The 15,004-nt window shown below is 38.1% G+C and overlaps 1 protein-coding gene across 3 annotated transcripts in view; it reads right to left on the bottom strand.

Annotated features, from left to right (window-relative positions):
* DNAH11 (dynein axonemal heavy chain 11) overlaps positions 1–15,004 on the bottom strand; it is a 359,611-nt gene that overhangs the window by 192,020 nt on the left and 152,587 nt on the right. For all 3 annotated transcript variants that reach the window (XM_030308072.1, XM_032592424.1, XM_032592423.1), the window contains 5 exons: positions 14,104–14,235; positions 12,114–12,274; positions 8,118–8,274; positions 7,851–7,996; positions 4,595–4,711 (listed from right to left, as the gene is read on the bottom strand). In XM_030308072.1, coding sequence (XP_030163932.1) covers positions 4,595–4,711; positions 7,851–7,996; positions 8,118–8,274; positions 12,114–12,274; positions 14,104–14,235 — 713 coding nt within the window. The remainder of the gene's footprint in view (positions 1–4,594; positions 4,712–7,850; positions 7,997–8,117; positions 8,275–12,113; positions 12,275–14,103; positions 14,236–15,004) is intronic.

Genomic DNA, 15,004 nt, shown 5'->3' with positions numbered 1-15,004 from the left:
GCTTTCAAGCTGGTACAGGCTCTTTCTAGCAGGCCACTGCCTCAGGCCAGCTTGGTTATACTTTTAAGATAAAAATTTACCAAAACGTAACGTTTAACTCTCCTTCTTGGAGGGGGAGTTCCACAAAGTCCTCCCCAAAGACCACTGCCCTGGACAGCAACATCTGAAAACATTCTATTCAACTGAAGGGCAAAAAAGGAACCAAATAAGTAAATAAGCTGGTATTTAGAATTCTTAAAGTACACAGTCCAAAGTGTTCCTCCACCTGCTTTTATAAATATAATTACAGTCTAGAGTGTGCATATCTAGGTTTTCACCCTAACATTCCTAAGTTTCTTTGGATCTATGCTGTGACTATTTCTCCTATTTAAATTACACCCACACTTTCCCACGCTTTGTACTCTTATCATAGGATAGAAATACTAAAGATGAACAGTAAACAGGGGACAGGACAGAACAGGCAGTGAGTTGACTTGCGTGTGTAATACGTTAATACTGACAACTTTTTTTACTGAGCACTTTCTTCACGCCATACAGAAGCATGACAAGCTTTTCATGCACTCTCTCCCTTAATTGTCACAAGTCTACGAAGCGGGCTTCCTCTCCTCATCAGTATTTTGCGGAGTGCAGACTAAGGTTCTGAGAAGGGCAAGCACATACGCCTCAGGCCCGAGGCAGGTCAATGGTGGCATCAGGACGCACTCAGGGCTCAGGCATAGTAGCCTGAGCCTCCTCCACTCATGAATGCTACTTGCGTCATCCAAACTGGCCTTCAAACTTTGCTGACATGAGTACTAGCACCGCAACATAAGTGAGGCTCTACTTCGTTAGACCAAATTTACGAACACGGCACAAAACAATTTCAAATTTTGAGACCCAAATGAAAACATGCAGGAGATGAACTGGGATACAATGTAAAAAACTGGAAAGATGTACCATTTTCAAAATCCAAGTATTCTATAATCATTAGGTTTCTAAGGATAGATTGTGTCTAAAATTATTTTTTTTTAAAAAATAGACTCATACAGCCGCTATGCTAGGCAAAGCTGTTTTATGAAGAAAGAAAAACCTTTAATAAAGCATGCTGGACTAATTGACTATTTGGGAAAAGAATTCTGTTTAAATACTCATGTTACCAACCAAAAGAAGTCTCGACAAATAAAGTACATTTAAAATTAATACTATAAAAATTAGAATAAAATACAAATGAACATGATTAAATATCTAGACAGATGGACAAGTAAAATTTCAAGCTTAAAAGAAGGGAAAGAAATCACTCTAAAAACTATAGAGGTTCTTACCTCATATGTTTAAATAGCCTATCATTTTGAAGGCAGACACTGAATAATAATATATACTGTGAACACCAAAGAATTCTTGAAAAGTAACTGATAAACCTCTAGCTCAAAAAAGCAAGCAAACAGGAGAGAAGGACACAAATACCCATAAAAGCATGGACTGAAGATGTCACTATAGATAATAAAGGATATTATGAACAAATTAATGCCAATACATTCAATAATCTAGATAATGTAGAAAGACTTCTTAAAAGACGGAAATTACCAAAAAACTAATAAAAGAAATAAAAAATATGATAGCTCCATATCAAAGAAAGTGAGGTCTATCCCCCCCCCCAAAAAAGAACAAAAACCCCCAAAAAAACTCCCACAAAGAAAAACCCAGGCCCAGATGGCTTCACTGATAATTCCATCCTGTATTTAAGGGGGTAAACAAAAAAAAAATGAACAAAACCCCCCCCAAAAACTCCCACAAAGAAAAACCCAGGCCCAGATGGCTTCACTGTTTAATTCTATCCTGTATTTAAGGGGTAAATAAAAAAATAAAATAAAATAAAATAAAATAAGGGGTAAATAATACCAATCCCACACAAACTCTCAACAAAATAGGCAAGGGAGCATTTGCCAACTAGTTTCATGAGGACAGCATACCCTAATGTCAAAACAAGATAAAGATACTACAAGAAAGGACACTATAGACCAATATCCCTCATGGTGTGGATTTAAAAATCCTTAACAAACCAGGGGCGCCTGGGTGGCTCAATTGGTTAAGTTTCCGACTTCAATTCAGGTCATGATCTCACAGTCTACGAGTTCAAGCCTCAGGTTGGGCGCTGTGCTGATAGCTCAGAGCCTGGAGCCTGCTTCAGATTATGTGTCTCCACCTCTCGCTACCTCTCCCCCACTCACACACTGTCTCTGTCACTCAAAAATGAATGTTAGAAAAAAAAATTAAAAAAAAATCCTTAACAAAATTAGTAGCATGTTGAGGGGCGCCTGGGTGGCTCAGTCGGTTAAGCGTCCGACTTCGGTTCAGGTCATGATCTCGCGGTCCATGAGTTTAAGCCCCGCGTGTGGGCTCTGTGCTGACAGCTCAGAGCCGTGGAGCCTGTTCAGATGCTTTGTCTCCCTCTCTCTCTGACCCTCCCCCCGGTTCATGCTCTCTGTCTCAAAAATAAATAAACGTTAAAAAAAAATTTAAAAAAATAGTAGCATGTTGAGTCCAGCAAAATAAATATAAAAAATAGTACTCTCCTGACTAAGTAGAGTTTATCCCAGGAAGTGCAGCACTGGAGAACTGTTTAGCAATGGAAAACATCAATCAATAAATCTAGCACCTTAACAGAAAAAGGACAATACCACAAAACTTCTGGCAGAAAACCTGTGAAAATTTTTGGCAACTTGGGACTAGTAAAACTTTCTTAACTAGCATATTAAAAAAAATTGATAAACTGTATTCCATCTCATTCAAATGGACACCATTTAGGGGTGCCTGGGTGGCTCAGTCAGTTAAGCATCCAGCTTCGGCTCAGGTCACGATCTCACGGTCCCCAGTTCAGATTCTGTGTCCCCTTCTTCTCTCTGCCCCTCTCCCGCTTCACGTTCTGTTTCTCTCTCAAAAATAAATAAAATTTAAAAAAATTTTTTTAAATGGACATTTTAAAATGGACACCATTAAGAAATTAAAAGGCAAGCCACAAATTAAGAGTGAAGTATTTGCAATATGTGATTTTAACAAAGGAAGCAGATACACAATACAGCTCTTCAAAAAGTGAAGGGAATGGCCAGTAAGTTCAAGATGTTCAAATCATGATCCATCATGCAAATGGCAGCAGACTAAACCCACAATGACATACCTCCACGTAATCTATTAGAGGGACTACAATTTGGTAAGAACGTAGAGCAATCGAAATTCTCTATACTGCAGGTAGAGACTGTAAAATAGTACACCATCTTGGAAACCCAACTGGCAGATTCGTAAAACAGTCAAACACACCATTTGCCATGAGACTTTCCTTCATAGGTATTTACCCAAACGAAGATATATGTTCACACAAAGATTGTAAGGAATGTTCATAGCAGCTTTATTCATAAGAGCCCCAAACTGGAAACCAAATGTCCATCAACTGGTGTATGGATAAAACAGGTTGTAATATGTCTCACAACAGAATACTAATCACCTACAAAAGACCTACTGATCTCCTCAACTTGGGAGGAATCCCCCAAACTTATCATTCAGGGAAAGAAGCTAACACAGACGATTACAAACGAGTACAGAACATGAACTCTAGGAAAGGCAAATTTAACCTAGAGCCACAGAAGGACACATCTGTTGTATGGGGGATAACGTCAAGAGGCACGCTTCCAGGGGTTGGAAATATTCCATATCTGATTGGGTAAATGTTTTCACAAGCTGTACCCTTAAATGCATGCAATTTATTACATGAAATTATACCTGAAACAAGTGATTTAAAATAGGAGAGAAACACAACTGGTTCAGATACAGTACAGCTTCTCTGACAGACTGTTAATAGGTGTATACATTGGTAAAATATTTTTGGAAGGCAGGTCATCGATAGGTATTTTATTCATTCACCAGGTAATTCTACATGTACAAATCTATTCTGGGTAATAATCTGAAATAGGGTAACTCTTCATGTGAAGAGATATTTATAGTCTGCTTTATGATCATAAAAAACTGCAAAGAAAACCACAAACCCTTCAGGTCAGACAATAGGGAACAGTTAAGAAAATTATGGATAAGCCGTGAAAGAGACTGTTTTGAAGCTACATAAAATAGCATTTCCAAGGAATTTCCAATAATACAATAAACTACTTATGTCAAAATATTAAATAAGAACTAAATAAAAATCATACCTAAAATAATATCTTAACTTCATAATATCTGAATTATAAAAGAGGCCAAAAAAAGGTTAACAATTACCACTTCTGGGTGGTAAAGCTGTAACCTTTTCTTTATCCTTTTCTGTATTTTCCACATATTCTATAACTAATAAAAAAACTTTGTTTATAATAAAGACATCATTATAAAAGAGCTAGTATTCAATGTTTGAATGTACCATGCAACTTTTAAGTAATGATTTTAAGTTCTGGCTTCATATTTCAAAAGAGTTAAACTTATCATGATGGAAGTTCTATCATCAGGAATCCCAAAGCAATAATAAGAGGTTTTCCACAGGAATTCTCAAGTAAAAACAAATCATTTAACAGTGCAAACCAGCAACATTAGGTGGCATGAGTGCTCCAGATGCTAAACCACAAAGCTTAACACTTGCCTGAAAAGAGCTTTGAGATTTTCCGGTAATTCAGTTCGACCAGCATATCCTGGGTTCATCGTAATAAATATTCCAACTGATGGCTTCAGTGTGATGGCTTCCCCAAGAAATACAAATCTACCGTAAGAAGAATGTTGATGGAATTAAACGTGCTCATTGAATGTGAATACACAATGACAAATGCACACCACTGCAAAATGCAAATTATTATTAGGCAGCTGTTGATTCTGGGTGATTTTCTTTACAATTCATATGCATACAATTTTGAAAATCTTTGAAGCATGTTTATTAAAAATACACTCCCTTCCCCGCAAAGAGTTACAAATATGGGAAGTATTGTTTTATATTTTAGCATGGCCATATATGCTGGAATATAAAAATGAGGACTTGGCTACTTTAACATCGAAATGGGATGTCATTTTTGCCTTCAACATGGGCTGCAATTCCTTGAATGGGACGCTGCAAAGACAGAAAATATCCATGTTAAGAGGACAAAGTGACATCTTTGTTCCACCTTTATTAAGTCTATTTACTCACCTTCCTCCTTCACTGCCTCCCATTTATTCAGCAAATATCTACTGACTACCACGGAGAGGCAGAATAGTGTGGTGGTTAGGAAAGCTATCTGTGGAGCCAGATTGTGAGTGTTCAGAGAGCAGCTCTATCACTTTAGGTATGTTCCAATTCCTTCATCTAAAAAGGAAAGGGGGTGGTGATAATAAATTATCTACTTTACTGGATCATATGAGGATTAAAAGAGATTATATGTATAAATGGCTAAGAGAACAATGCCTAGAATACGGTACATACTCAACAGATGTTAGCTATGACTATCGCTATTCTCATCACTTAAATGCATTGGAGAAGAAGTGAAAGAAGTGTAGAAAGATCTGCAAGGGTCTAGTTAGGCTGCTGATGGCCAGAGCAATGAAACAGGCAAGAGCCAGAGGGGCCAAAGTGAAGAAAAGTAGAAGGAAACTTTCAAATGATGGTAGAAGAGAAAGTGCTCTCTCTTGTTGAAAAAGGCAAGGGCTAGAGTAGTTGAGGAGCTGGGCCTACCTCACACAAGGGAGAGGGAAAAGAGACACAGATTTTAGGACTAAGAGCTTCTTAGATACTAGATAACTAAGAGAAGATGGATTTTGTATAGCCAAGGTAATAAGGGAGAAATCTTCAATCCCAGCATATCAGGCCAGGGAAGGCAGAGAAGACTGACAGGGCCACTCACAGAGAGGGAGCTGCTGTAAAAGGGCCCCTGCGTGCTCTCCCGTGATACAGCAGGGATAGCCACAGTGAAGGGTATAGACTTTGAGGGGGTAGAGCCAGCAAGATGCGCATAGGCTTTGTTGTTGAGGCATGGTTCCATCTCTTAAATTCTTGAATATAAAGAGCATGTAATAATTCATGAAAACATCAGGAAGACTAGCCATCTGTCCATGGGCCAGCCTGAGACAAACAGGCACAACTTACATACACAGAGACATGGACAAAGAAGAAACTACCAGTAAGTATAGTTAGGAGTATCCAGAAATCCTTGCACGGATCAGTTATCCAAATCTCCTTAAGAAAGGATGGCCTCAGAGCACCTGGGTGGCTCAGTCAGTTAAGTGTCTGACTTCAGCTCAAGTCATGATCTCACGGTTTGTGAGTTCGAGCCCTGCACCCGGCTCTGTGCTGACAGCTCAGAGTTTGGAGCCTGTTTTGCATTCTGTGTCTTCCTCTCTTCTCTCTGCCCCTCCCCTGCTCATGCTCTGTCTCTCAACAATAAATAAATGTTAAAAAAAAAAAAAAAGTAAAGAATGGATGGCCTCAAATGACATCTGGGTTACATCAAATAATAAGATTTTGACTAATAACTAAATGAAATACATCTGGGGGGGGAGTCAAAAAAGAATCTAATCTTCTCTAACATGGTCTTAGAGTAGGGGCAGGTAAGGCAGCAGACATGTGGTCATAGTCAAGTGGTATCCCAGAGCCATGTGATAGAAGCACTGAGAGGTTTTTTAAGAGGTGGGAATTTCTAGATGTCATATACAATAAGTGGAAACTTCTATAATAGAGTCACAGTTTCCAGAGGCTTTCCCTCACTGGGAGATTGAACCGTCCCTATGGGTAAGAGAGCTAGCTGAGCAAAATGCCCTAAGGAGTGCGAGTAAGTGGGTAGGCCAGATAAAATGAGATTTCCCTGTATACAAAAAATAGTGCAAAGAAAACCACAAACAAATGTTATAAAGAAAACCACTCTAATACTAACTTCTCAAATTAAGCCATCAGTCCCCAAGTGCCAGTCATGTTTTGTCTTTTAGAATGTGGCATCATGTTGAGACGCTGTTAGGCTCTGTATATATCTGGGAAGTTTTTTGGAGTAACTGAGTAACGAGCAGAGCGTAGTGTGTACTCTACTGTGATGGAACATTGAGCAAGCAGTGTTGGTGGAGACACCAGGATTTTGATTTTGCATCTATTAAATATAACAGGCCTACGGGGCAGCAAGTGGAGTCCTGAGACGCTCCAACAGGCAGTGTCTTTGGAGGTCAAGGTATCAGAGAAAGGAAGTCTGGGCACCCAGCAGCCACCAGCAGACAGATGGTTCTCAAAGCCACATGACTGGGTGGAATTACCAAGGGAATGAGACCCAAAGATTGAGCCTTGTGACCTCTAATACTGATAGGTCAGAAAATAATAACAAAAAATAACAGCAAACACTGATACAAGGCTATGTGCCAGACACTTATCCCAGGGCTGTGCATTTAGTTACCACGATGATCAGTAAGATAGTTACTATACTTTTTCTGATTTTGTAGATAAGAAATCAGCCCAGGGGCATCCCTGAAGCTGGGAAAAAAACAGGAGGATGGTGGTGTCTTGGAACCAATGTGAAGAAGCGTGTCCGGCAGAATGGAGGGACCGATTGTGTCCAGTGCAAACAGAACGGAGAACTGCTAAGTGGATTTAGCATCATCAAGAGGGTTTATTTTTTTACGTATAAATGTAGTACACCTTTGTTGCATTCAACAATTAAAAACCGCTAACAAAAATAGGAGGTTATTCAAAATCATTCTTCAAAATAAACCAGTTCCTCTTGTTTTATCCATTTCATGAGACACAGATAGGCAGCAAGCGAAAAAGATGAGGTTTGCTTTCAGCCATTTTACAAGACGCAGATAAGCAGCAAGCGAAGAAGACGAGGTTTGCTTCACTATTTTATGTTTCTCTTTGTATCCGTAACAATAGAAAGAAGCCAGGCGCTACTCACCTCTTTTTCCTGTTTCTGATGGCATCATGTATCATTTTCACTTGCACTGCCACCACTGACAGAACCTCCACAGAAATTCGATTGAATTCATCAAAGCAGCCCCAAGCTCCTGTCTGCACCAATCCCTTATAGATATTTCCTATGGACTAAATCATAGAGCGAGCCATTGAGAATTTAACAGAAGAAGGTTTTGAGTTATTAGTTTCAATCATTCCAAATCAGGAATAAATAATATTGTCAGAATATAACATTTTATGACTATCTTACTTTGTAGTCCATTTGCTCTGAACAGTTGAATACATAAACCATCATGCCAAGGGCACGTCCAAGATCTTTGGTGGTTTCTGTTTTTCCTGTACCTGCTGGGCCAGCTGGGGCTCCACTCATGGTTAAATGAAGTGATTGAGTTAAAGTGATGTAACACCTTTCAATAACAAAAAATACCAATGTTACAGGCTGATATCCTATTTCTAGAAAACATAATGGAGAATACAACTTTGTTTTTTTAGTTTAAGAAGTCAGGCTCTACAATATGGTCATAACAATCAATATTAATATACCTAGGATTTATTCATGGCAATAACAAGAGTCAGAATAATAATTTCTATCAAATTTAATTTTAGGTTGGCTACTTAAAAAAATAAAGCATGTGTTGCTTTTTCTTATTTTCTAAGAGCTGTGTATCAATACAAATAACACTTGATTTGTAATGCCATTGAATTTCTGATATGTCTAGGTAGAGATACTATTAATATGGCAGACAACGTCTCAAAACTATCGTTTCTAAAAGAAAAACAGAAATCTTGGTGATGAATTAAACACTGACTTCATTAAACTGATACTTAATGAATACATTAAAAGATGAGATACGTAAATATATATAAGTGTAAAGTATGCAAATATTATGTATTTCAATATATAAAGCAACTAGACAAAACAAAATTTGTTACATTAAAATATATATCAGGAATTCATTTTGAACATGTTGCTACATGCATTTAGATTATGATAATACCTATTTTTACAGGAAAGATTCAGAGGTTCTCAGACTGAGGAGAATTATACAAAGACAGAATTTAATACTTGTAAAAGAAGAAAAACTAACAAATAGCAAGGATCTAACATGAGGTTTTCATAAATTACTTCTGTCTTACTACAGACAGTGGACCTAATAGAAAGACATACACATACACATCTGTAGTCAAGGGACTAGGGACTACTTTGCCAATCATCAGATGTTAATCTTAAATAAGTCTTTTGGGGGCGCCTGGGTGGCGCAGTCGGTTAAGCATCCACTTCAGCCAGGTCACGATCTTGCGGTCCGGGAGTTCGAGCCCCGCGTCAGGCTCTGGGCTGATGGCTCAGAGCCTGGAGCCTGTTTCCGATTCTGTGTCTCCCTCTCTCTCTCTGCCCCTCCCCCATTCATGCTCTGTCTCTCTCTGTCCCAAAAATAAATAAACGTTGAAAAAAAAAATTAAAAAAAAAAATAAGTCTTTTGATATCAATGTGCCTCTCATTTCATATTACAACGTGCCTCTGTAATATGAGGAATTTATTGTACGGATTCATTAAAAATGCCAAAGATAGATGCCTTAAAAAACTCAGAGTGCTAGGCAAACAGAAGCAATTACTTATGCAAATGTAAAGTGTATCTATATTTTACGGTCATCACATGTTTAAGCACATCTTACAATGAATATGGAAAGCAAAGACCTCTGAACTAGGAATTACAGTATTTTTTTATAGTGCAGACTATCTGCTAATAATCTTGTCTCATGGTTCCAAGTTTGGGTTGGACATGTGGCTATTTGCTCCACCTAGATGTCCCCCCACCCTCCAGCCAGGAGCAGCCAAGTGACCAAACTCCAATGAACACACTGTGTGCTGAAATGCTGTAGAGAAATCCCACAACAGCTCCTTCTAGATCTTTTGCCTTCTTTCACTTGCCAAAACAAAGGCGGAAGTCTTGTTTGGCATGTTGGCCACTTGCCAGCCTGTACTACTGAGCCCCTCTCCTCTGGACTGTTACTTATGCAACTGACACATCTGCCTCCATGGACTTGACGCCATTATGTTTTGGGTCTCTCTGTAACGGCTTATCCTTCACACTCCTACCCAGTCCACCTGCACTCCAGCCCAAGTCTCTCAGTTACAAGCTGGTTGACCTACGTCTCTGAACCTGCCCACGTAGGGAAGCAGGAACTGTTGCGGAGGTTGACTGCCCTGCCTACCACACACAAGGGGAAGATCAACATCCTACGAGATGTAATGAGCATGTTTGGAAGGCAACATTGTGTTAATGTAAACAATTAGTAAACAACCCAAAAAATGTAATGGAAAAGAAATGTTCACCAAGTGAACATCTTATACAGCACCATTCACTCTATCAAAAGGAACATTCAGCTTCCTTTTAAGCTGCAAATAAACCACATAGTGATTTTTTTTAATCAAAAAGTTAATAAGCTATTAGTCCTCACTTACTGGCACACTCTGAAGTGTCTCTTCCATCTTCTCCTACACCCTGTGCCTCCCTTCTTCTCATCTTTATTTATCATGGCACATATATAGTAGACTTTTAGCATTTGAAGTTTTGACTACTCTCAAGTGATTTTGTCAAGATACAAATTTTAATCTCTCACATTGAAAGAAGTACATAAATTAACCAGTTAAGATAGCAAACAGAGTTTTAGTTAGAGACAATTAAAGAGAACTGAATTAGAAAAACAGAATTACAATTTATCAGTGATGAAATCGGGAGCAGATTAATACAAGCAAGAATAATCACAAAGCTAGTGCAAGAATTTCACGGACTTCCTAAGATCATCAACCACAAGCCACTTTACTGCATATTTAAACGGCTGACAAACTTTTTTTTCTTTTCTTTTCTTTTTTTTTTTTTTTTTATTTACGAGATGGAGAGGGCGTACGGAGAGCAAGCAAGAGAGAGGGGCGCCGAAAGAGAAGAAGACAGAGAATCCAAAGCAGGCTCTAGGATCTGATTGGGTCAGCAGAGAGCCTGATGTGGGCTTGAACCCACAAATGTGAGGATCATGACCTGAAGTTGCATCAGATGCTCAATGTCCAGACACCAGGAGCCCAGAAAAAAAAATAGTGCCTACACTTTCATTCCTCAGATAAACTGTATTATGGTGAAACTGGTATAGTAGGACACGCCTTTTCTGTTTTAGTGTTCTTTCCTCTTTCAGACTGCCATGATATCACTTCCGTCCGTCTTCTCTCCCCAAGTAATTCAACAGAGGATGGAATACTAATACGGAATTCATGCCAAAGTGGCTTATCCTTACCTACAACATTCTGACGGTATGTATATATTGACTTAAAGTCAAGTGGCAATGAACTTTTAATAATGGTAATCCCCTCCCCTTTGACCTACTTGAGCCATATTGGCTCTGTGTTTATCTCTCGAACGGGCTGATGTCTTTCTCATCTTAGAAACTGTGTACTTGTCTCTGCCTGTCACTTTCTGCCTTAGGATGTTTGCATAGCTAGTTCCTACTTGTCAATTACGTCCCAACTCAAATATTCCCATAACCAATCTATAGTGGACTCTCCATTCAAAATGCTTTTTAACATATCACCCTATTTCATTTTTGTTTTACCATATACTACCACCTAAAATAACTTTGTTAATTTAATTATTGTTCCTCCTCATTCCCAGCCATTCACATGCCACAGTCAACGAGAAAGTGCATTCTATGAGAGCAGGACCCCTGTCTCTTTAATTAATTCTGGAAAAGCACTCAGCACAGTATTTCCTAAGTGTTTGTTAAACCATTTCATGGACCTATGTTCCCACTCTTCTTTTCTTCACTGTAGGTAATCCCTCAAAAATTAATCTGAATGTAGGCAATTCCTATGTTTACACTTTCCATAAAGGGATGCAATTGTGGGAGGCAGTTACAAACCCTGGAATCAGAATGTTAGCCATGGATAACAGGAGAGAATGGACTCAATGATCACAAGGGCTGCCCTCTGCCATATTAATCTGGTCATGATTTCATGATCTGTCTATCCAGTGTCTCTATCTCTGCTTCTCTAATTTGGTTCTATTTACCTTGTCTCAAACTAAAGTCAATGTCTACCATGCGACTCCATTAGCCCATTTACACACGTTTTCATAGTTTCCACGTTTGTTCATCATTTTCTCTCACACCTTTCTGTTCCATCTCACACACCCTTACCCACACTAGGGGACTATTCTGGTTCACTTTTTCTCAGCTGACTTCCACTTATCCTTGTTACCTGTCAGTTAAAGGAGTGATCACTAGCCGAGGACTGTTTCCTAAATATTCATAGAAGTACTGGAACTGGGCATCACAAATATTTACGAAGCAGTGTTTCTGGGAGTCCTCCCACTGGTGACGAAGTTGAGAAAGCCAAGCAAAGGCTTGGGGACTGACAACCTGAAAATATCACAAGATCATTACATATCACAAGATATTACAAGGACACTGTATGTTTTGGGGCAACACACTTTATTCACCTAATCAATTCTGCTGATTCACATTTTATTTCTAAAATTCTCACAAGACAGTAATCTCTTCATGCTATTGCAAATCACAACTGCATGTAGATGGTTCAATACTTCATCAAAACTATGTGTAATAAAAGTCTTCATTTTAAGAAGGCTTTTACTGTAAAACAACATCAATTTGTTCAAGCAATGCTTTTTTCCCCTTTTATGAATCAGCCCAGGGGATTTGATCCCTTTTCTAACTTTATACTCTTATCATTGAAATCAGACGGAAAAATACACTCTGTAGTAAAACATATAAACCATAATTTCTTCATGTCAGAGGTATCAATAAACTATACTTCCAACAAAGTCCACTCTAAAGCCAGTTTTGCTTTTAGTACAGAGATTTTCCACTTCATTTTTCATTAAATTAAATCATAGTAGTTTTTTTTTTCATTACCATTCTTTCTTTTCTTAAGCCTATCCAGTCTTTTCCAATTTGAAAAAACAATTCCAGTCTCGTTCAATACATTTGTGACCCTAGGACTTCTTGGGAGCCATTTAAATTACCAAAATTATTATCTACTAAATGTTCTGATGCCTACATACATCTCAACATTGTACACTGTATATATTAGATGACCAGAAATTAGACAAAGTCTTTACCTCTTTGAGTACAAAGGACATATTTTAAATCATAATTCATCCTACTGTAAGCCATCACCACTGAAAAAACATAATGAAGTATGTAAAAAGGTGCAAGGTCATATTCAAAGAATAGTTACCAATGGTCCATTATCAAAATGAGAATACCTGATAAGTGGTAGAGGGGATCAGTTTTGGATTAGCAATTACACAATATCACTGATGGTCCTGAACTTGGAAGAAGTATTTTTACATTTATGGCTTACACAAAGAGCAGCGCTGGCACTTTCTGGAGAGAATGAAAATTCACTTTGATTTTAATAATTGAGAAAGAGCTAGAAAAACAACAGGAAATGTTTCAAAATACATACATGCATTCGTATTGTAAAAGGAATGGTCTTGCTTTAGAGTGCCATCACCAGCAGACCAAAAGAGGGGTGAGGAGAAAGTAGCCAACAGGCATGATTCACCAATGTTGTTTCAGGAGACAAGCCACTTATGACATTTCTAAGTAGACATGTATTTTAGCAAAAAGCTGAGAAATTCTTTCACATGAAACAGTGCCAGTATTTAGGGAGACACAAAGGCTCTGTACAGAGGTCGGAAGGATATTGACGCCCTGAAAGTGACTTCTGCAAACAATGTCATTTAGCCTTAAAAAAAAAAAAAAAAGAAAGAAAGAAAGACAAGGGGTGACCAATATTCCTCTTTCTTCCAAAGGAAACTAATCAAAGGCACACAGAGAAGTTTTAAATGACAACCTTTTTGCTATTGGCCGGGTAAGCCAGAGAGGTGATAATCACAGGCCAGCAGACCAAGATGATGATGTGTAGAAAAGCCTGAAGACGGGGAAACGAACACGGTGACTTCACGAGGTTCTTACATCCTAGGTTAGTTTTTGAGATGGTATGGATTGGAGGTTCCTGACTTGGCAAAACTCTGATGTGTAAGACTTGGGATAACTCTCATGAAGGTAATTACTTAAATCAAAGTCACTCACAGTAAGTGTAACTAAATTCATAGAACTAATTAAAAATATACAACTTAAAAAACACCTTTCTTGGAAGTACTCTTGACAATAACACCACTTTTAGGAAACAACACACAATACATGAAATTCTATGAACTTGCCTTCTGAGAAATAAGTTTGGCCACCACATCTCTGGCATGGACGTCTATGGTACAAATTGTCATGATCTTCTGCCTATCTCCAGGTAGAAGTTCTCCCAGTAAAAGGGCTATCAGTGTATTCAACTGAGAAATCTACAAGAAATTTCGTAAGGAGAAGGTAAGGGTTACAAATATAGAATCCAACAGTCCAATTTATGAAGAGCACACTAGCTTACAAAACTGTTTTCAAGTATGTATCTCAGCTAGCCCTCAAACAGCCCAAAAGTAGAAGAGAAAGGAAGGGATGTTATGAAATTAATTACTTTAAATACAATAAATATTTAACACCCCTCCCACCCCAAGCTGAGACTCAAGAAGGTAGGAAAACATGAGTAATGACAAAGCCAGAGGTAGAAGCCAGGTTTTTCTGCCTGCACTACACTGACTTTCTGCCCTAATGATGATAAATCCACAACTTTGCTGGGATAGAAAAGATTACAAATTTGAAAAGTCAAATTGAGCTAACCTCTGTAAAAGTATAGTAAGAACTAAATACCAAGTGGTTTTGGTTATTTGGGTTTTTGTTTTGTTTTTTGCTTAAGGGATAGGACAATTACTTTGAAAATATTTAAGACATATAGGGGAAGACTTTCCCACTTAATTCTTCTTACTCATATCCCTATTCTTATTAGGTCCAGTGATTTCTTACATCAATATTTTTCATACTACGGGTCTCTTTCCAAAGAATGCAAGGGAATGAAATGGAATTACAGGGAAGAGAAATGGAATAGAAAATGTTGCATTACAATAGAATGTGTATTGTTTTGTGAAACTATTTCAGTTTCAGACTTTTGAGGGTATACATACATGTGTAAACTAGATCTGATATAAAATATTTACCATTAATTGTGTCAAATCTAAA

The sequence above is a fragment of the Lynx canadensis genome, chromosome A2 (assembly GCF_007474595.2).
Source record: "Lynx canadensis isolate LIC74 chromosome A2, mLynCan4.pri.v2, whole genome shotgun sequence".
Classification (NCBI taxonomy): Eukaryota; Metazoa; Chordata; class Mammalia; order Carnivora; family Felidae; genus Lynx; species Lynx canadensis.
This window is presented reverse-complemented; position numbering and strand designations above follow the sequence as displayed.